At 40.5% G+C, this 23,150-nt stretch overlaps 3 protein-coding genes across 10 annotated transcripts in view; 2 read left to right on the forward strand and 1 right to left on the reverse strand.

Annotated features, from left to right (window-relative positions):
* Positions 1 to 1,367: 1,367 nt before the first annotated feature.
* LOC136430905 (glycerol-3-phosphate acyltransferase 3-like) lies at positions 1,368 to 17,325 on the forward strand. Of its 5 annotated transcripts, none has more exons than XM_066421989.1 (15): positions 1,368 to 1,759; positions 7,560 to 7,665; positions 7,888 to 8,006; positions 8,431 to 8,473; positions 8,604 to 8,658; positions 9,031 to 9,096; positions 10,435 to 10,509; positions 11,667 to 11,756; positions 12,008 to 12,101; positions 12,240 to 12,355; positions 12,742 to 12,797; positions 12,958 to 13,043; positions 13,280 to 13,408; positions 14,636 to 14,715; positions 15,270 to 17,325. In XM_066421989.1, exons 1-15 carry the CDS (start codon positions 1,610 to 1,612, stop codon positions 15,355 to 15,357), a joined length of 1,353 nt encoding a protein of 450 aa, XP_066278086.1. In that variant the 5' UTR covers positions 1,368 to 1,609; the 3' UTR covers positions 15,358 to 17,325. The 5 variants fall into 5 exon arrangements, with proteins under 5 accessions (XP_066278086.1, XP_066278087.1, XP_066278090.1 ...); XM_066421990.1 differs by lacking the exon at positions 10,435 to 10,509 and adding an exon at positions 10,937 to 11,011; XM_066421991.1 differs by lacking the exon at positions 1,368 to 1,759 and adding an exon at positions 6,969 to 7,166.
* Positions 17,326 to 17,837: 512 nt separating this feature from the next.
* Positions 17,838 to 21,306, reverse strand: LOC136430903 (DNA mismatch repair protein Mlh1-like). Its single transcript, XM_066421985.1, has 5 exons — positions 21,159 to 21,306; positions 20,705 to 20,864; positions 19,650 to 20,543; positions 18,987 to 19,329; positions 17,838 to 18,860 (listed from the first exon to the last, which is right to left on the reverse strand). Exons 2-5 carry the CDS (start codon positions 20,837 to 20,839, stop codon positions 18,079 to 18,081), a joined length of 2,154 nt encoding a protein of 717 aa, XP_066278082.1. The 5' UTR covers positions 20,840 to 20,864; positions 21,159 to 21,306; the 3' UTR covers positions 17,838 to 18,078.
* A 79-nt stretch (positions 21,307 to 21,385) lies between these two features.
* The window catches only part of LOC136430907 (inositol polyphosphate-5-phosphatase A-like), a 145,846-nt gene continuing 144,081 nt past the window's right edge, over positions 21,386 to 23,150 (forward strand). For 3 of the 4 annotated variants that reach the window (XM_066421997.1, XM_066421994.1, XM_066421995.1), the window contains exons 1-2: positions 21,386 to 21,678; positions 21,926 to 21,967. In XM_066421997.1, the coding sequence (XP_066278094.1) occupies positions 21,604 to 21,678; positions 21,926 to 21,967 (117 nt within the window). In that variant the 5' untranslated portion in view covers positions 21,386 to 21,603. The remainder of the gene's footprint in view (positions 21,679 to 21,925; positions 21,968 to 23,150) is intronic. The other variant, XM_066421996.1, reaches the window with a different exon arrangement.

Genomic DNA, 23,150 nt, shown 5'->3' on the forward strand with positions numbered 1-23,150 from the left:
CGTTTTAGGAGAGTTGTCCAAAGTACCAATACATGCTTCCTTGAAAGATCACATTTTCAAGTTTACCAGGCAGAATATCTAATGTTTTCCCATCACCAAAGTTCAATCTGTCAAAATTATCATCTGTCAAAATGTGTGCCAAAAACGCACTGCGGATTTGGTTGCTGTTAAAGTGTATAAGACACCAATGGCATCAAAATTAAAAATATCCTGAAATTACATATACTATAATCATATTGTTTGATTAGGACTGTTCAGCCATCAGAGGGCCTGCCCTTCCCACTAATCCTCGACGACGGGGAATGAGCCAGAGATTGTTTGACAACGTAGACATTTGCACAAAACATACATCCTTCGGATGTTATTGAACATTAAATCATCATAGAGCTACTTCCAGCTTTTGATTCTTCCCACCAGGTAATTACATTAATCAGTGATTTTACTCTCCTGATGACGTCACAGTGAACATGGCAATCAGTTTGGAACTTTGCAGTGCGGCTCGGAAAGAATGTTCTTTTGGGAAGCAAACAAACTACTAGTAGATATAAGGTCTTTTAATTGAATGTAATCACAATAATTGAGCACTGTTTGCTCATCAAATAATGTTTTTCACAAGCCGTGGTGCAAGGTTCTGAACTAGCTGCCATGTTCATTGTGACGTCATCGGGAGAGTTAAGTCACTGATTAATGTAATTACCTGGTGGGAAGATCAGAGAGAAATCAAAAGCTGGAAGTATAGTTTTTTATGGTTCAATGTTAGATAACATCAGAAGGGTGTGTATTTGTTATAAACATTTAGTCTATTCATTGATACTATTCCTATTACAGATGATAAGAAAATGTTGTATTTTCGTGTCATAAACACTTTAAATTATTATTGCTATAATGTTCAACTATATTAACAATTTTATGATCTGATGGAATAATTCAATCAAATGCGTTTTCTATCCATATTTGTTCCTTTTCCCAAGGAGTTTATAAAAAAGACCTTGTTTTAAAAAGAGCATTTTGCATATACTGTGAATATATTTTTCTAGTTAGATAACGAGTCACTGAAATAAAGCGGGACATGACAATAAGCAACACCCATTGAAGTGAGGGATGATCTGATGTCTGATGACAGACAAGAGGAACCAGTCTTCAGAGTTCAGACCAACAATGACCTCATTCATCAGACCCTACCACTATGATATGGTGATCCCGCAATGGTTTGATTTAGACGTACAAAATGCACCTCTTTCTCAAAACACATTGACACTAGCTTTTCTCTCTCTAAGATTGCAGGTTAAACATTTAACTAAAGTACATTAGATAAAATTCGATTTATTTCGAGGCCCCTTTTCCCCTGTTTGGATGGTTTCGCCCTATAACCCCAGATCGACCCTGTTGACGTATCTTTGTGAGACGTGTTGGTGCTCGTCAGAGCAGGTTGCCTGTGTTTTCATCAGCACCACAATAGATTTCCCCTTAATTTTCCACAACAAAGTCGTTACCAAGTGTACCAGTGGCAGATATAGGGATTCGAGAAGCACACAGACCTGGTTTGGCGCATCCATAGACCCGCAGACACCTAGGCTGCGCGCCCTGCGCCTTCATCTGACGAACGAACATGGCGGACGCAGTTTTAGTGTTGACGGTCATCGGTGTCTTCTTCCTCCCGGTTCTGGGTTTTGCATTGCTGATTCTCATCCCTGCTGCTGTTGGGGTTTCACTGGGAATTCGGAAACTCTACCTGAAGGTCCTCATTCGTGTATTTGAGGTAAACGGGGATTCTAGTCGTCTAGATTCTAGGGATTCTGGGTGGACAGATAACGTAGATACTAGTAGTAAATGCCCCCCTCCCATCTATGCCCAAGAGACTGTAGGAAGCTGTCTCATGGATGGCACATAGTGGACATGTTGAACTTGAAAGTGCCATTTTAAATATGGGCTTTCGCAGAGTACAATTTTATTATGGTGTCTGTAGGACTTCTGACCTACATTCAAGGACCTGTTTATCATCAAGTGACTCTCACCAAGGAGGTTTTATATAGATAAAACCTCCTTGCTCTCACTGGACCAGTTCGCATTTACCGTACATGGACACAGATATTTTATGATGTCACGTTGGGGTCAAAAAGCCAACCTGGTGTAGTTGTCTTTAATTGGACTTCATAGACATTTTGGTAGACCTGAGACTGGCAAACAATTTGTAAACCTTGAATTAACCTTGAATTGTCAAGTGTCGCTGTCCTGGCATTTGCCCAGTGGTTGTTGCTTTCCATTTCCAAATTTTCATTCTTGACGTTGTCTTGGCAGCCTTCTCTCCATGCTTATGAGTGCTACCCAACACTAAGTCTTCGTACCATTATCCAGTACGATACTGCGGAAATCTTTGAAGTACAGGTCCAAAATGTTGATGTATCTGCATTTTGACAGAATAAAATTACACTCAAGTACAGTAACGTAAAGTAACCAGTTTACGTGCAGGAGCAGTTCACCGTCAGTTATTGGTATGCGCAGACTTCGAGGTGAACTGCGAAAAAGAAAACTAGGAAAGAAGTGTCCATTACTTGTTATCATTGTGCATGTATATTTATTCAGTGCATTTGAATAAGTTTGCATCCGGCAAAACAGTGAATTATCCAACAAAACTGTCCATTATGCATAACATTGTAATGGATGGCCCAATTCCATGGTATTTCCAAACTGCGATTATTGTCCCTTTTTTAAAATATCCTACCAACGCTAAATAACTTGCAACATCATCTGACACTGAACCTTGAGTCATTATCTCAACAATCCATCTTGATCTTATGTATGATCTTCCAAAGAGCTCTCCAAAACTGCATGTTATTGAGTGACTATCATCGCCGAAGGCCGTGTTATGGAATGCCATTTTGCATCACATGATTCTGCCGATAACGTTTATACATGGAGGGCAAGGAAAAGTCGCAAAGGGGCGCTGTTTTAGTCCAACTTATATGGGGAGGGCACACAGCGTGGCACTTGCATACTGAATGCGCTTCAAGGCTTATACCAATCTATGACCCCGTTCATACTAAATCGCGTAAATCGCGAAATCGCGTAAATCGCGATAATGTGGCTTAGTATGAACGCTCCAAATCGCATTTGAAATCGCCCGAAATCGCTTTCCACGAAACCACCTCCGGAGGTGGTTTACTCGCGATTTGCCTGCATTGCGACTTAGTATGAACGCTCGAAATCGCCTTGATGCGCGTTGGGCGCTTTACTTTGCATATTGACCCGGTCATGGGTCAAGGGGTCATCTGCAAATTCAGTCTTTCCGCTCATTATACGATGTTCATCTACCTCCTAGCTTGTTGGAATATTACGCCGAATGCGGCGGAAATATGTCAGAATCGGGCAGCGATTTTGGCGTATGGAATGACGAAAACGCATGTACTGATGGCCATCTTCGGGGATGTGGGGATTTAGAAGAAACTCAAGGGATCCCACCGAAACCAGAACGTGTACGCTGAAGTGGCGACTGCCTGAGTTGGCCAAATACGCGAAAACATGGAAGTAATGCCGCACTATTAAAGGTAAAAAAACTCAAGATGAAGTACAAGAAGGTCATTGAACACAACAGTAAGAGTGGTGACAATCGAATAACGCGTCCGCCGTTGATCAAGCTGTCGGACGCGATTTTACAACTCGCGCTCGTTCGACCCCTGGTGTGAAAGAATGCGACTCAAGGCGATTTCGCGATTTGCGCGATTTAGTATGAACGGGGTCTATGCAAGTCATAACAACCTCTAAATGCGTCTTTATTGCCATTAGTATGATTGTGCAAGTTGTGGAACAGCATGGTGCTATGAGTGGCGTTCTGTTGGGGGTAGATTCCTTATCGGTATGTTTAGCGGCGCTACAAAGCTGCAAAGTGCACGCTATGTCATCGATATGGAAACAATTATTCATCATGCTTTGTTAGTAGATTACTTCGGGCACTTTTTGTGGGAAATTATCAGATACATGTCCTTTCGAAAAATAATTCAGGGAGAAACACACAACTGAACATAAACTGGTCACCCTGAAAGAATTCTTGACTACAGACTTGTTTTTTCAAGAAGCTCACAGGGCGATATATGCAACAGAAGAAATATGATGCCATTCAGACCTTGATACAGACCGACTAAGATTTCTTCGGAAAGGAAAAATATTTACTTCTGCAAGTGCGTTTTCCATGAAACGGCGTTGTTAACAAAACGACCGTTAACTGGTCACCTTACGTTATAACTTACTGTAAGTCTACTTAGATCCTCGGTATAATTAGATTCGCGGAATCCGCGGCGACCTCTGCGCCGCGAATCAATTTCCCCGCGGATATGTTTATCGTACTTTTGCCCCCCTCCCCACATTTACGAGTGAGCTTGACTTCAGGGAAAAGCGACACATAAACAATGCACACGATTGTGTAAAACATGATGAACTTTTACACAGTACATACGTGTAAACAAGTGATATTACATATGATTCGCAGAAGTTTGGCCGAGCGGCGTCGCTACTCCCGACCGCTACACATGCAGTAGTAATTTACCGAGAAATCAAAAAATAATTATCGAGATACACGCCACAATTTGGGCTTTGCATTGTTCTTACAGGCTTGGGGACGCCGTCTGCCGTTGTACAATCACACTCTTTTGTTTCTTGCTATTATTATGCTTGCAAACAATCGATATCGGTGCCTCTGACATACGTTGATCTCATTAAAAACCTGTTTTTCAAGAAAGCGAGCAAAAATACGTAAAGAAAAACAAGATTTTCACCCGAGCATTTGAGTCCCTACGCTGTGATTTGCCGCCATTTGTGGTCATATTCGGTGGAGAATCTATTCCTTTAATTTTTTTCCAGTGAAAATTCTGCTTACGTAGCGTAGATGACTTGTATTTTACGCCGTGATTTTACTTCAGAATACGGCGCGCTAGCGGCAGGGCCGGGCTGGGCCGCCATCTTTGTTTACTCATGTTTACCGCTTGTTCTAAGCGTCAGAAAAACTGTGCTCTAATTGGTTGACTGCAAGATTTCACGTGATCACAAGGCGGGAATTCCCCGTCACAGTTTCGGCGTAGACCGCATTTTGTGACGATTTTGAAGCAGTTTTGTAGCGACCTTCGTAACATTTTTTATTTCTAAAAATTGAACAAGCATTTTCTGATGGCAGTATTCAGTTTTTTTTTTTTTCTACTCATCGCCCAGCGCGAATTTTAGAACCACCGCGGATTTTCCATTTGCCCGAAACCGCGGATTTTAGGCCCCGCGGATCTAAGTAGACTTACAGTATATGCTTATTTATCCTTTCATAAAAGATGACAAGCATTGAAATCAGCGTCATCTTTGAATTGAGAGTAGGTTCTTTGCATAAGACACCAAAAGTCATTATTGAAGACCAAACTTTGCAGGTTCGGACTCATACTTGAAGTGTACCAGATGTTACTTTAAATATGCAGCCGTACTTGATCCCAGATTTGTGCTTTCCTCTTTGTGCTTGCTGTTAGCATTACATAGACTGAGTTCCAGCCTTTTTAGCTTTTACTTTTTTAGTCAACTTTTTCAGTCTTACAGGACCGACTGAGAGGCTAAAAGCTAAAAAGTCTGGCACCCAGGCTAGCTGGTATGATGGGATGAGTGTTAAGAATGTTATACCCTTGTACTTGTAGGGGGCATTGTTGTTGTTCGTCTGGGGGTGGTGGTCAGTGCATTATCCCAAGTGCCTGAAAGTTTCCCAGTCCTATCGTTAGTCACTGACAAAAGACAGCGGATGCTGTCTGAAACGTCTGACTGTTTCAAAATTTTATCCAGTTGCTTGAGTAACTATTTTTGGCATATCTTAGTACTACCTGGATGTCTAACCTTCATCAACGTGTCCAAGATTATGTTTGGACTTTGCCTTACTGTTGACTTACTGTCAATTATTAATTTAGTATAGCTATGTTTAGTTCATGTTTATTAATCTAGTGTAGCTATGTTTAGTTTATGGTCTCCTGCTGAGGCTAAAACAATGTTATCAGACTGCAGTAAGTCAATGGGCTAAAATATAGCTGCTCATATAAAGTATCCTTGAATGTTGAATTTTGCCAGAGGGTATGGTAGTATTTTTCATGTTCAAAGGCCTCCTATCTACTACTTTTTATATATTTTTTACATTAGATGTTAGTTTGTTGAATGTTTGTTGAAAAATTAAGACACATAATTCTATGCTGAAATCATGAACATACATCTTGACTTCTAGAAACAGGTCATGCTAGTTTTTGTTTTCTTTATCTTGTTTTCCTTTAGCTCAGACACTTATCTCATTGAATATGATAATGATGGTATGATATTTGCGGCTGATATAAATGAAAAGTGGAGCTTTAGACTTTACTTCATTTAATGTTAATGTCACAACTTTATGACATACATTTTGTATATACTATGTAAACTCTCCAAAGCAGGTAGTAAAACTACTAGTAATCAATCTTGCTGCACAAATAACTACATGTATGTAGATAAAAAAGTCTAGAGAAGCACATACATATTGTAATACTTGATATCAAGCATGTTCCAGTATAGACCCTAAGTAATCTCCAAGCAGATGTAAGGATCTGGATCAGCCTTAGTGTTTTGTGCATATTTTGCAATATTTAGTTGTGCACCTTCAACTCTTCACTGAGTCTGAGCCAGATCCTTACATCTGCTTGGAGATTAGGCCCTAAGGTCCCCTGTGAGCATTGCAGTACTTATGGGCCCATGTTAGCATATGCAAATGTCCTATGTATAGATACGTGTACCTGGCATGGTGCATGTGCCTTCCAAAGTGTACCACCCTGGCATGTTAGCCTTCTGTCTCAGCCACAATAGACTAATGAAATGTCCACGTGCTGTCTGGCACAGAAAGGGCATTAACCCCACCAGGTCTTTTCAGACTTCCACAAGATTGCATCATCATATGTGCTTACAGCCAGGGGGCTCTATTACATCAACTTCCTCTGCCGTGTTCAGTAGAGTTAGTGCTGCATGCAGTACTTGCTGCCAGGAGAATGGCAATCCTTATCAATTCAGCAGTTTTTCTGTGGGGATTTTCTGTTTTCCCCTTTATTGTTTCATTCACTACAGTCATCATTCCTGCCTTGAGTTCGTTGGGGCTATGTAAGGTATATATTGACTGTCTAGAGTGGGCTTTTGAGGTAAGATGACTTTTATATGGTCACTGTATTCATTGTGGTCATGACAACAGTCACAGATTTTATTCTATTCATTGCTACTTTGAAGGAACTGGCACCTTTTTCCTAAAACACAATATGTACCAGCTATTTAGTTGTCTTTGCTGTCTGAAATATGTCAATGAAGAAGAATACAGACATTTTTGCCAGTAGTTCTGTTCTTGCCCCACGAAATGCTGCTTCATTGCTCCTTGGGGACATGTACAGACAAGGAAAGATTGAATGGGTAATAGCAAAGAACCTCCTTAAAGTGAGAAAAAATTAAAAAGAATAACTTAAAAATTTGTATAAATTTTATTCCCATATGTGTACACAAGCTGACGATCCTCCCTTGACTGTCCCTTGTTTTATTTCCAGTTTGCTACAAACAGAATACAGCAGCATGACAGTCGACAGGACCTGAATGGAAACAGAGGGGAGCAGTTACCCGACAACAATATAGATGCACTAAAGGATAAGAACAGTAAGTACAAAAGCTGATGATAAAAAAGTATAGCACTAGTAGTCATGTATATGTAGGCCATGTAAAAACTATTCCATGCAAGAGCAGCCGACCAACCGACCGACCGACCGTGATGCATATAGTATTAATGTTGTGGAAGTGGTATTCTATGACTTTTATTTTAGAGCAATATCCTTACATGAAAGTCTGATAATAGACGTGCTGGTACATGTATGTCCTCAGGTGTTGCCATGATTCAAGAAGAAGAGAGGACAACGCTGAAGAAAGTCAGATCATTTGGAACACTGAGAAGAGAGTTTGAATTGTCTGATTGTTACCACTTCTGCAGACAAGGCATTGAGGTTGGTGCTTAGTTTGCAGATTTAAGGATGTGGACTTTATACGTCTGTGTTTACTCTTCTACTATAACTAGGTCAAACAATTCTAAGGATGTACATACTAGTAGTTCTTTTCTGTCAACTTTCTTCTTCGAATCAATTTTTAATATCCTACCTGCTCCTTAGAGACTTGCATCATAGTGAATTCTAAGATGAAGAAACTAGTTTTCATTGTTAAATTCATTTTCATGGTGATTTATCCGTCTTATCACCCTTGCCCTTGAGTAAACATTGTCTGCCAGCAAGTGCCCATATCAAACTTATTTCTCCACCATCACGTAGTGAAGGCATTGACTTTGGACAAGGTCTTTATGATCTACCCGGTAGACTCCAAACAAAGGTCTATTTTGAACTTAATCAGTTTTAACAATCAATGATTATTTTGCAGGCAATTGCAGACGACAGTGTAACAAAATGCTTTTCAGCTGCAGGTGAGCCATGTCTATCTGTATGTTAATTTTTTCAGCCTTATTTGTAACGTGTGAAGATTGTCATCTTGTTTGAACTTTCCTGAATGGACATTCTTTGAGTTCGGAACTAACTTTCTCAATTTTTCTGTAGAGTTGCCATCATGGAATCTTTTGACAAGAACAAATACACATTATGAGTTTGTAAGGTAAGACTTTCTTTCCATCAAGTGTAATAAATCAAATTGCTATGATTCCAGATTGAACTTTCTTTATTTATTCTACTCCTGTTTGATAAACCACGAGACTTAACAAGAGACAACAAAATAGTGATACAGCAGAAAAACTGAAATTCATGCTATACCTGATGATTGATAATGATAATGATTTAAGAATCTTTTGTATAATATGTAATAATTTGAGTTACATTTATGGTAACGTTACCCATCTGGTTATTGTCTAGTTGAGAGTATTCATCTGTCGTTGGTAGGGATATCACAATACTACATTTGAGGTAGAGTATTGTAGCATTATAATTATTATGAAAACTCATGATATTGTTGTGCTTATACTTTTTATAGCATGCGGCTCACAATTCTGTGGGTGATAGGGTTCCTCTTCAGGTACTGCTGTCTACTGCCCATGAGGTAAGTGCTGTGCTGTGCAGATGACATTGGTCTGCTTAACTCACATATTTGATCATGTATTTGCTTGCCCTAAATTCACATTCCTGTGTTTTAAAGATTAAAAAATAAGGCATTTGTGTTATTGTTATGAATAAAAGCTCTTGTTCTGCATGCTTTTTTAAATCTTGATGATGGTGTGTGTATGGCAGTATGCTTAAATTCCTGGCTGCTGTTAAGATGGAAGGTGAATGTGCTTACCTCTTGTTACATACCCAAGTCAACCCAAGACATTTTTAAACTGAATTGTTGATTTCAAACATCACAATTAAAGAATTTACAAAGAAAAGTAATTAAACTGCAAACAAATTTGAATGCAAGTCTTCCTAATTCTCTGATTTCATCTCTGATTCTGAATGATATTGAGATATCTGTTTGATAATGTTAACGGGAGGGCTCGTAATTCCGACATACCCCTAAATCGGAACTAGTTTGGAAAACAAATGTTACTGCGCTGTGCATAAGTGCATGTATATGATAAGGACCAGTAACAATGGACTAAGTTTGTATCTTAAAAACACCTGTGAACCTAGCCTTCAACTCGGCTGAATTACTTGGAGTGTAGAGCGCGGAATATTCCAGAACGACACCGCATATACAAGTAATGTTTATTGAAATCTACAAAAACCCACACCTGTGTCTTGGTAGTGTCTTTATTCTTGGATAGTTTGAACTGAAACGATGTGCGTTGTTTACAGCGTCTCTGCATTCCGCAATATTCATCAATCACGTGATTCGATTTCAATGTGACCACTAACGTGAAATGCAAGAAGGCGTAGACAGAACCTGCTATGTTGTAAACACAGTTCCGATCGGCGAAATGAAAAGAGTTTGTGACAGAAAAACAGTAACTGTTGTACTTTGTCCAGCAATCACCTTGTATTTTCATAGTTTTGAGGGCATACCTTTTGTGATGGAACATTCCTTACGCACAAGTACAAAAATACAACTGTCGCTTCTGCGTGCCGTAACTCTTGTACGCAAAGCGCTAGAAATAGTATAAATACAAATCTGTGAAGCTTAAATTCCAGTTATAAGTATATTTCAAGGTCGAAGCTCATGTTTCATACATTAAGTGTCACACACACCTTTACAAAAGGACTGTGCGTTTCCTTAGAACGTATGTCGGAATATGGAGCCCCCCCCCCATTATGCTGATATAAATAAAGCACAAAATATTATTTTACAGGACTCATGAAAAAAACCTTTGTCACAGGATAATATAAAAAGTGAATCATTGACTTTAACTTTGGTATGCACAATCAACTTGTATGTTTTTTTTCTATTTCTACATCTGTCCAGATTCATTCTTTTTGTTGTGAGCGTGAACATTTTTCTAATGACAACTGCTGCTATAGGCTTGATGCCTAATTCTCGGTAAGTCTTCCCTGGTATTGTTTTTTATCTGTCACAATGGAGAAGTGTCTGCTTTCCGTCAGAATTAGGACGACAAAGGTTTGATTTGCCGGTAAACACAGACATTCATGATCATTGATAGAAATGTGGCTCTGCCACAAACTCCTCTCTCTGATACTGTTCAGTAACCCATTGTTGTACTTTGGAGAGAATTATTGAGGAGGAAACTGACACGTCTCCATAGGGCAATGCACTGTGATTGTAATGATGGGTGGATGGAAGAATGTCATGTACTGGGTGATGTCAATCTCTGAGGTTGATTATGTCTCCTTGACATCTCTCAGGGAGATGGAAGGTTAAGGAGGACACCTCACCCTTGTGGTATTCCGTTCACCCATCATTTGATAATGTGATCGGAAAGTTAATTGAATCAATGATCATATTACAGATTGCTGCTGGCTACAGTCAGTGTCGGTATCTTCATGGTCGCCACGGCAACCCTTAGTATCTTATCTAAAACTAGGTAACATCATAACACTGTGTGATGTCCACTTTTGCACCTCAATTTTTGTTTTTCTGCTCTTAACTGTTGTTAAGTTAACTGTTGTTAAGTTTATCTGTAAAATGTGGGGTGTCATGACTCATGTACCAGAGATTTTATCCAGCAATTTCCTTTTTGTGATGAGATATAATCATGATGATCAAACCCTGAAGGGATGCATGTAGATACACTATTTTTGCACTAAATCTATTTTCATTGTTGCACAAGAGGCTAAAGGGCCTATGACAACTTAAGCATGCACAGTTTTGTTCCTGGAGACATTAGTCATTCTCCTAGTCCTATGCCTTTGCCTCATTTGTGGCCTGTACAGTATATACATTTGGGCATGTTGGGAGGCTTTGTTGAATTGGGCTGAGGTTTCGACTTTTGTGTGCGTGGCCTCTAACCAGTTGTCAGCCAGTCAGAGAATCGCCTAAATGTAGGTAAAGCCAATTCTCTGATTGACTGACAGATAGTTAGAGGCCACGCACAAAAGTGCCAATCTCAGCCTGGTTTAGCAGAGCCTCCCCTAGGTATATTGTATAGGGCGACGTTCTGCATAGGAGAATGACATCATTTCTATGCTAGAAGCTACCTGTAAGTTTTGAACCTCTGTCAACACTTATCTGTTTACCAGTTACAAGAGACATGTCAGCAAGTATGTCAGCCTGATGTGTTACCGTATCCTGGCCAGAGCCTTTTCTGCTGTGGTCACCTACCATAACAAGTGAGTACATCTTCTGATTTTGTGACATCACAGCAGTTCTTTATCACATAGATGTACAAATGTAATTGATGTTTGCTCTAGCCTGTGTTTACACAATCCCTCTCTGGCTGAGATTAATGACCCCCCTCTAGGGGGCAGTAACCTTCAAGCGGCCGCCAGGAGTGCGATATTTGTTCCATGGATATAAAATGGACGGTGGAAAGGAAGGGTGTCCAACATGTATTATAATAATGTTGCGTCTTTCCCCATAGAGAGAATCGCGCCAAGGGAGGAGGCATCTGTGTGGCAAATCACACCTCGCCCATTGACGTCATCATCTTGGCTTGTGATGCCTGCTATGCCATGGTGAGGTCACTGCTAAGAAACTGGGCTCATCAAGATTTGAATAACAGAAAATCCTTCTGAATTTCAGTACATGTATTTGCATGATCTGGTTTTGACGTTCCATTTCTAATTGCTCTACTTGCACCTGTTGACCCACAGGTTGGTCAGGTCCATGGTGGGTTCACAGGGATGATCCAGCGGGCCATGTCAAGGTCAGAGGCCCACATCTGGTTCCAGAGGTCAGAGGTCAAGGACAGACAGGCTGTCAGCAACAGGTGATCTAATTTCTGGGCATCTTATATAATCATTTATGAGGATTACAAGCTTTGTATTCTGTTTTCTGTATACCAACTTCCTTCTTCCCCAGCTTGACCCTTTGGAATTCTGTGCCCTTGCTATACATGTATGACACTGTGCTGCGTAACTGGAATAAATAGCTTATGATTTCAGCAGGCAGTGGCGGTTGGTCTCGGTACTCTTCATATTCAAGTAGTTTTTTTGTCAGTTACTGATTGATATGTCCCTACCAACCATATTTAGTTGCCAATAATCTAAAATAGCTGGCCTAGCCCAACATTTTCTCATGCTGCTCAGGTTTGAAATAACTATGAAGCTCTCAAGATTAAGATTGAAAAGTAAAACCATATTCTGCTCATTGCAGGTTGAAAGAACACGTTTCAGATCCTGACAAGCTGCCCATTTTGATTTTCCCGGAAGGTGAGCTGTTAGGTTTGTTACCGGCACAAGGATTTTGTAATCATCTCAGAAGAAGAAAATAAAGATGTGAAATAAGTAGCTGTTCTGAATTACTTTTATCTGCTTTGCTGTGTTTCTTATGGTAGAAAAAAATTGACTGAGCTGTGTGATCATCTTACAGGAACTTGCATTAATAACACATCAGTCATGATGTTCAAAAAAGGAAGTTTTGAGGTGGGCGGTGCCATCTACCCTGTTGCTATCAAGGTAAGCACACCAGTCTTTGTATGAGCAAGCTTCAACCACTTAACAAAATGGCAGTCCATTCTTAATTGTGTAGCTTTCTTCTGGTTTTATCAGTTTTGATCAAGTCAATGATCATGTACAATTGGTTCTATTAAAGCAACCTTTTTGTGGGTTTTGTGTAGTAAAAGCTGGTTAACCAAGGTTTTATTGAAATGCTTCTTGCATTCAGTTTGATATTATTATTATGCTATTTGCAGTATGATGCCAGATTTGGTGATGCGTTCTGGAACAGCAGCAAGTACAACATGATCCAGTATCTTCTCCTCATGATGACGTCCTGGGCCATCGTGTGTGATGTCTGGTACCTGCCGCCCATGCACAGAAAAGTGGGTAGTTTTCATCAGTACCCAGCCTGGGTGCCATCCTTTGATGTTCCACTCCACATGTCTGTGGTACAGGTAGTAAGTGTAGGCAGAGATGTGATCACTAGAAGGGGGTGACTTTAGGATCCTGTGTTGAGAGAGTTAAAAATTCAGTATGCTTCTTTTTGTTGATGATATCATACCCTGAACTGTTTTACTTGTTGGTTATCCTGACCATGATGTGTGAGCTTCATATTTTAAAAGAACTTCAGAATCAAATTAAGGGCATCTATCCAGACATAAAGTTAAGTGTCTCCCCAGTTCAGTTTACGTATCTTATCATATATGCTTTGCATGGTGCAGGGCTCGAAGTTAACTATGTCCCTATGTCCCGGGGCCACCAAAATTTGACCTGGGACAACTCAATAATCAATTCGGGACATATTTGGGACAATCAGGGCTCCTGAGAGCCACTGTGCTCCTCCCTTGTGAAACTGTATACTGGTCCCACCCACTGTTTTTGGTGTGGTACTAGTCTTCTCAAAATCAATCATCATTTATCACTCAGCATAGTGAAAGGAAAGCCTGTCCCAGCTAGGCTGTGGCACATGTCTGCTCCCCTGACAGGGGGTCAGCAGAGGGATGGTCACACCTCAATTACTTGATTAAGGTTGGCCCTGCAAGATTAGAAATCAAACATTTTCGGATTTGTTCTACCTCCCCAAGAGCCACCGCATCAATGAAGTCTTTAAACTCTGCAGAATTAGGCTTTTTCTTTTATAACCTATTAAAATGCATTATTTCAGGAACAATATTTCTGGTTGTTAACTTTGTTGAAACTTGTGTTTACTACTGAGTGTATATACCTTTGTATGTATTATATTTTTCAAATTTCATGCAATTTTCTATTTTACAATACACAATTTTGTATATAACTAAAAAAAAATATTCTAACACAGATTGGCTTGGGCTCAGGTCCTGACTTGAGTATAGGTCCAAACCTGAACATGAACCTCTGGAACTGAATGCAGACCCGACACTAAGTTCACATCTTTGGCCCTGGTTGGGACACTTCAGGACACTTTCGGGACAGTTGAAATCCACTTTTGGGACAATGTTGGGACAGTAGGGGAAAAAGTTAATTTCGAGGCCTGATGGTGTTTCCAGTGGTGGTTGATTCTGTGGTATTATGCTTGTATGTATCATGGTACAATGTACATGAAAAATACTTATTGTTTCCATACTGCACAGGAGGGGGAGGCGGCTGTGGAGTTTGCCAACAGAGTGAAGCATGAGATAGCACAGAAGGGCGGGCTGGTGGACTTGTTATGGTAGGTTTCTTCATTGTGCAGTCTTCCTTGATAGTCTTTTGCAACAAATTGAAGCAAAAGCTTCTTGGAGTTTCTTAAACAAGTCTTAACGATGAGTCTCAAAAATGTTTTATGTAAAGGCAAAGAGCTTTAAAAAAACCTCCATTATAAGATGAACAGGAGCACCTTATTATAATGACAATGACAATGAACTTTATTGCATATTCATGCCCAACTTGGGCTTAATGCATATATAGATAACATGAAGTAAAAGAAAAGGAACATTGTGCTATATTCCATCTAAATCTACAGAGTCTCTTCTCTCTTCTTGAAACATTTGTACACAAATTCACATAGTTTTTCAATCATATCGTAGTTTCTAGAAGACATGAAACATGTGAATAACTCGTTATTTGTAAGATGCGCATATTTCTTGTCTAGTTGTATGGAACTTACAAGGGGCCTGTGCATGTCTGACTATAGTGAGTATAATGATCCTACAATTTACCAATGGGAAATGTTAGCTGGACAGAATTGATTGTTTAGTCTAACAAATCTGTCTCTCCCATAATCAGGGATGGACAGCTGAAAAGGATGACAGTGAAGGAGGACTTCAAGAAGGAACAACAGAAAGAGTACAGCAAGCTTCTCAAGGTGGAGTAACAGACAATTGGAGTGGGCCAAACACTTGCACGCTAAGTTTTATCAGTGAAGAAAAATGAAAGAAACTGGCTAATGCTGTGCAGTGTGCTTTGCTAATATCCAGCAGCCACAGCATCTAATTGAAACATGAACAGCTTTCAAATGAAATTCCAAGGTCCTTTGATAAGCATATACTTAAAATAAAACTGATTTACATTGTACATGTACTGTACTTTAATATTAAAAGTTAATGGTAAACTTTTACTTGATGTAATGGCAAAGAGCATTAACATGGATGGAAATTTTTTTTGTAGTTTTAAATACAGTCATTCCTATATTGTGTGAAATGCAAAAACTACTGAAAAGGACTTGGATTCTTGATACGTACCACATTTACTTAAAATCCTGAAGATGGAGCAAATTTGGAGGAGGAAACTTGAGCAATTGATATCAATAACTGATGACTAAGAATATAGCCGGTGAAGTGTAAAAGCTGTCAGAATTAATATCAGTATCATGTGTGGTTAAAAAAAATTAATGAGATTAAAATGACGTTTTCCTGTGATATTCTAGTAATTATGCATGAAAACAGTTCGTACATGTCCAGCATGTTGACACGTCTTTGTGAAAAAGTGTAATTAAATGTGGTGGTTGAAACATGTACATGTATATTCCCTGGTAAAGGCTCTGAGCTTTATGATATTACTCTTGATACATTCTGTGATTGCTTATTGAAATTCATTGTATATATTATTGTAACTGTAGATATGAAAATGTTGCTTACAATGAAGTTTTGTTGATTATGAGCCATCTGGAAGTCTATTATTCAATGTTTGGTGATATACTTGTTAGTAATTATATATATAGAACCAGGACTGTCCCCAGCTTACATTTTTTCATTGAAAAAGAGAGTGAGTCGATATCAAAGATAATTCGTAGGTTTGTGAAACTTTCAATCATGATAAAGAGCCAACAGTGCTATTGATCAATGTATCTCTGAATGATTGTGAATAATAAGTAGAATTTCAAAATTCTATGGTTGCAATTTGTATGTCTTTTGTACCCATTCTGTGGTCAATGATTCTGACAGTAGAAAATGGCACTGGAATGGCAAAAATAAAGCACATTTTTCTCATGTGCCTTTGTACAAAAAAGAGGTTTGAGGTCCAATTTAAAAATACTTGTAGTGCCAATAATAGATAAGAAAGATACATTGCAACCCCAGGTGTCAAATGTCAAAGCTATACTCACTGCTGTGTTGTGCTGTTTGTGTACTTGTCCTGTGGAAAAAAAGGTATAGGGAGGAACCAAACATAAAAACTTAAGATCTTAGGTACATTTAGTCTAGGCTGGACCAGCTGACTTAACTGTCGACATGTGATACTATGTGAATCTTTGTTGAAACAATGCTGAAAAGAAATGTTACAAAATCAATAACTTACATAGCTGGCAGCATTGTTTTTAACTACTGGAAACACAAGTAACATTCCATAGATAGTCAGATAAGCTGTAGATGGTCAGTGCAGCATTAGGGTTAGTCCTACTTACACTGTGTTGTGTGAACTTATATAAAGACGATTCAAACTCTACAACTGGCTAAAATTCGGAGATTTAATTCCGGACGTTTCCGGAAGTGTGTGAACTGCACTGTGAAGTACAATGGAATTGCTTTTCTAATATCATGATTCTGTGACATGTCATCTGTAGAATGGGAAGTTTGTGCTTACCTCAAATCATACTGTTATGAATGCTTCTGAGCTAATCAAGGGGATGATTTTGCAAATACATGTACTGGATACTACTACAGTACTAATACTACTTCTATGGATGAGGCATTCTCACATTTTAATTTTAAGTATGTCAGAGAATTCTTTAATGCTGGAAACCTAGCATTTTTCTAGAAACTCATGTCAATTATACAGTGCTGCATTTGATTCAAGCTTCATCTAGTTCATTTAAAGATCTGTACAATTTCAGAATTGAAACACACCTATTGTGTAGTGTTTCTCAATTTCTCCCTAGCATCTAAACCTCGAGTATTTACCCCACTGCAAGAAATTGAAATGGGTTCAAGCAAAATTGGAGGTACATGATGTCGCATGAGAACAGCTAAGATACAAACTGTAGTTTTGAAAGTGTGGGTGTTCCTGTTATTATTTTTACAGCTTATCCACCTTTCCATTTTGGCCCTGACAATAGGTACTTTAACCCTAGCCTCCTTCACAGACCTTCTGGTGCTGACTTGTGATTTTCCACATAGGCCAGACTCTCTATTGAAGGCCAGGGGAGATCCTTTCCCCATGGCTAGAGGCCTGTGTTTAAAATTGCGAATCAGCACTCCTTAAACAAATTAATGGCTTCACCTCAGTCTGTGAAAGAGGCTACTTTAACCCCTTTTATCTCAGCTACACGTAGAATGTGTGGGATATGCCAGTGACTGGGACAAATGGGGTTGTGTACAGGTATTGTGTACACAAAACTAAAAGAACAAGCTGAAACACTTTGTGAGAGCAAACCTTTAATCAAGATGTTTAACTAATGAAACATTCTACTATCAATCTACCTGTGAAACAAGTCCTGTGACTGGACTGCCAAAGAGAAGAGAAACAAGTCAAGGAAAAATAAAGATGTTGAACAGAAACTTAAATATTTCTGTTGCATGCCATCAACACGTTAATAACGTGAATTTGTAGAGAATAATGGCACATTCACGTTCAGTTCTGCCTTCATTACCTCCAGGTTCTAGCATCTCTCAAACACCTTGTACAGGTCCGGCAGGTTGGCGATCTGCAGGACACTTCTGTCTTCTGCAAATGTCTTGGGAGGCAGCAGGGAGGAACGGAAGGCAGGAAACAATGCATGCTCAACTGTCCACTTCCAGGACTTTGAATCCTCACTGGTTGAGGAAACACTAGAACTGATGGCATAGAAGAGCCCACACTCTCTGGCAAAGGTCTGGAAGCAATCCCTCTCACTGTCCCAGTCAACTTCTGTTGCTAGTCTCAGCACAAACATTGGCAGACCTTCTAATGGTGGGATGTAGTTTTCCAAAAGCAAAGGCAGGGTGCAGAGGTTTCCTTCTGAGTCGATTTGTAAAGAAAAGTAGTCTAGAAGCATTGGTGCTTTCTGCTGCAAGAAGGTCACAATGTACTGTGCCAGCTCTTCCTTAGACCCATCCTCTTCAGTCCAACCACTCTCTTCACTATCTAAAGCTAACATGGCCAGCTCATGGATTGGCGCTGGCTCTGACAGACGAAGCATGCCAAAGTTTCCAAAGTCAAACAGAGCCAACTGGTAGAACAGCTCCTGGCTCAAACGGCGTGTGCTGACAAGGTAGAGCTTGGTTTGGTGCTGGACAAGAGCTCGTGTTGGATCCACACAGCCCACAAACTTCAGCTGTGTCACCATCTCCCTCAGCCCTGTGTGCATGGTGTCTTTGATCTCCTGATGAAGGGCCAGGACACTGGTTAGAGTGATGGGACGCCGTTGTGTAGATTTATTTCCTTCACCTCTGCTCTCTTCTTCTGCAAAGGACATTAAAAAATACAGGCAAAGTCACAAGAAGCCAGGTAATGACGTAGTTAAGGACAAGAAGCTGTTTCCAACAACATTTGACTACAAGTCTATAAGAAAAATGTACAAAAACATACCGCCAATTATTGTTTCCTCAGATTCCTCCTCTACCCCTTCCTCTCGTGGACGCTTTCTCTGATTTTGGTGCTCATCTGTTGCCATGGGCACATCAGCAGTGTCAGCATCTGTCATCTTGGATGTGGTTGGTACAGCAAGATCAACTTCTGCAACTGATGTTTTTGTAGAAACACTGGGAGAAGAGATGATAGGATCTTCTGGTTTCTTCAGGAATGCTTCAAGTTTCTGGTCCCTGTGATCTGTTCTGACTAGCTGATGGGCATACGTCTTGGAGGATATGCTTGAAGAAGTTTCGCTGCTAGTAACCTCTGTTACAGGTACTACAACTCCAGGTAGGAGAGCCTGTGGAAAGGAGACAACTTGTCATCACAAAAATTAAAAGTCACACTGACATCAATTCAGACGATCATCTAAAGTGCTTCATAGCTCTAGCGTACAGTATTTCTTTGTTTCAGAGGCAATTTTAAAGTGTTCTTTTCCTATTCTGTTCTCTGAGCTTTAATAGCGGTTATCTAAGCTGGTCGGAAGATCTCTACATATCTTTAAACTCTTGTGCTATTATTCATGGATATGTGAATCATATTACTGTAAATATTGACCCCGAAATGGCGGTGATAACGTAACATGAATAGGCTCCAAATAACACCAACACATGTACTGACCTGAGTAAAGAATGTGCGAGATGAGTTACATCCCAGCAAACTTGTCTCCACTTGCTTCTGTATTGCCTCAATAATCACATCCTCATGAAGGAAGTGCACCTCATGTTTGGTGGGGTGGACGTTCACATCAACATGGGACGGCATGATCTCCACACTCATGTAAACAAATGGATGCATGTTTTTGGGAAGGTAGGCAGAGTACACGGCCTCCAGGGCTTTTCGCAAGGCGGTGGAGTCTACCAGGCGATGGTTGATGAAGAGAAGAAAGATGAACTTCTTGGTGGAATAGTTTGCATTGGAGATGTGACCTTTCATTGAAAAAGCCAGCCTGCTGTCGTTGCACTTGACCTCGATCAGCTCCCGTGCGACTGCGGGGCCGTACACTGTGCGGATGTTATCTATGGTGGAGGAAGTAGGGGAGGTTCGCAGCTCTGCCATGCTCTCTCCCTGCTTCTTCAGCGTGAATCCCACACCAGCATTATGGATGGCATACCGGCTCATGACCTCGGCGACCTTTGCATGCTCCTCTCCTGGGCTCCTCATGGCCTTGCGTCGTGATGGAACATTATAGAACAAGTCCTCTACAGTAATTTGTGTGCCTTGGTTCCCAGCACATGGTTTTGGGGTTGCCAGCGGCTTACCATCTGAGTAGCCAGCTTTGTATGCACATTTAGAATCGGCTGTTCTTGTCACTATTGTAACGTGGGCCACGTGGCTGATACTGGCAAGCGCTTCTCCTCGGAAACCATAGGTGGCGATGGATGTCAAGTCTTCGAACTTCTGCAGCTTGCTGGTGGTGAAGCGCTCACACACAATGTCCATGTCTTCACGCCTGATACCTGTTCCATTGTCCTGGATCTGTAACAGCTTCAGACCACCTGACTTCACAACAACCTGTAGGAACATTCAACAGAACAGTGTCTTATCTTACTAACATGACAGAGCACATAGAAATAAATAGAAAGAAGGAAATGGCTTCTCACAAGAAAATTTGCTTCTCATGTGAACACCAACATCAATGACACAAAATGAATTTGAACTTCTGTGCGGTTTACCTGAATGGCAGATGATTTAGCATCCAGACAGTTCTCGAGCATCTCCTTCACAGCGTTGGCTGGTCTGACTATGACTTCTCCTGCTGCAATACGGTTCACAACCGTCTCCTCCAACCGGCGAATTGTTCCTGCCATGGCTCAGGATGTTATTCCTTACTTCCTGTGGAAACAAATAACAGTAAGGTCCCTACTTCTTAATGCATTATGCCCTACCTAGATATTTCATGAGTCTCAGAGTAAAACGTTCTTCCATCAAAGTTAACTATTCCTTTCATTTGCTGTTGCTAAAAATAAACCGCCTTGCCCATATTATCTATGTAACATACATTTGTATTACAAAAGAAGGGCTTATATTGTTGCCCCCCTCCCCAAAAGCTAGCAGCACTTTGTTGTAGACATATTTCGATTCTACAAGGACTTCCAGCTGTCTTGAGATGACAAATGATAAATCTACCTCTTCTCTTAATCATTCGTCGCATCTGTCGGCTACAGCAGTTGTCATGGCGATCCTCTTTCACACCATGCGCATGTAATATCAAGAATCGAAAGGTTGGAAAGTTTGGCGGGAACTCGAGGTCACAGATGCTGATGAGGTCAAGCAGGCTGCCCACCCCTGTTGTGGTATTGGACTGGTCCAGTTTACTAGCTCCATTGACGTCATGAGGTACACAGGTAGCCGTGACGTTTACACGCTCGGGCTGATTTTTCCGTCTGCGGGCGGGAAGCTCCGTTGTCTAATCGCGCTTTCCTGCCTCCAGATCATGAAGATCTGCTCTTTTCGTGGAATCTAAGCCGAGGACAGAAGGAGAGGAACCCGCCCTATCCACAGACCGTTGCGGTTTTACGTTGAGCAGTCGGGAGCGCTCGTGGTCGGCGCCAAAGTTGGGGAGTTGTTCGCCATGGGGGATGCCGAGCGGAACATGGGGCCTGGGATGTTACTCGTCTCTGCTAATGTGGGCTCCATATTTGAAGATGTGAGTATCTGATGTTGCTGTCTGTCTATTTTGTTATTGTGGCTTTAATCCAGTTTCCCCAGGATCGAATGGGAAGGTGCAAAGTGATCTCGATCGCCCGCAGTTGCTGTTTTGGTCCGGTCATTTGTTTTGTTGACGTTTTCACACGCCATGTGAACAAGCGAACTGTTTATATCCGGTCAGGTTTACATTTCTCCCAATGCTATATTTTAGACACATCTCTTATCTCCCGTATTTTCTCTTGCAGCCGGATAACATGCTACCGGTGTGGTTGAAGGAATTCCTTTCGGTGAGTACCGCTCTTTTCGCGTACGGAAATTACTCGCCGTGTTTAAACAACCCTTTCAATTCCACTCACCTCGTTTGTCGACTGTGTGTACATATGGAACAAAAGTTTTGTTTTGTTATATAGCTGCTAGGGAGAGTCTGACCTTTCCTACAATACAACCATTCCCCGTAGATACGTAACCCACCCCATTTTAAAGGTACACATCAGTTATTCATTCCATAATATAAGATACCCCCTGGCTGCAGGTAGGATAAAACCGACCTGTTACCCCAGTGGGCGTTCCTGGGACGCACAAATAAATAGGTGGAGCCTTGTTGCTAGGCACCTGGTCAATTTCACAAGTAGTTGTGCTGATGTCTCCAGTCATTTAGTAAACATATTAAAGGTGTAAAATGTTCCATGGTGGATTGTGGGATATGGGATACTTTTCTTTACTACTTTCATACACTTGAAGTCAATCATTAGTAAATTGTCATTATAAGTGTCTCTCTTTCAGTCATTTTAGGCAAGGATGGCAAAAATTATATCAATATTTTTAGAGATGTCACAGTGATCATTTCTGTTTCTGTAAGTTATACCTAAGAGTTAACAGAGTACAGGGGAGAGAGAGGTGTCCTGGACTGTGGCAGAGTAACAGAGATTAAAACAAGTCCTAGACTGTCTTATTTAAACCTATATTACTAGTATATTGTTCAAGACTGATATGAAGAGAACTTGTATTCGGTGACAAGTTTCATTTGAACTTTTGCTATGAATTTGAAAACTGGATACCTCTCTCTCCCTCTCCAATTTTACGTCTTTTATTCCCCATCATATGGGAGTTGGACATGCTTGCACATGGATGGGGGAGCCCCAGAACTCCTCATCAAGTGCAAGTCTTTTTTGTAGCAAGAGTTTTTACGGCTGGATGCCCTTCTTAACGCCAACCCTAACCCTACTACCTGTACTTTAAAATAGAGAAAGGTACGAGCAGTATGTTTTAGACAAGCTTTCATCCAGAAACACAAAGGCTAAGTCGTCTACATATAGGGGGTAATATGATAACAATGTCAATAAAGTTTATTGATATTGGGAGTACATATATAATGAAAACGTTAGAGTCAGATAACAGGAAGCAACAGATAAATTTGGTATTACATTTCATTCCAGATTTTATTGCTATGCTGCATGTTTCATGAGAGAG

Source organism: Branchiostoma lanceolatum, chromosome 3, assembly GCF_035083965.1.
Source record: "Branchiostoma lanceolatum isolate klBraLanc5 chromosome 3, klBraLanc5.hap2, whole genome shotgun sequence".
Taxonomy (NCBI): Eukaryota; Metazoa; Chordata; class Leptocardii; order Amphioxiformes; family Branchiostomatidae; genus Branchiostoma; species Branchiostoma lanceolatum.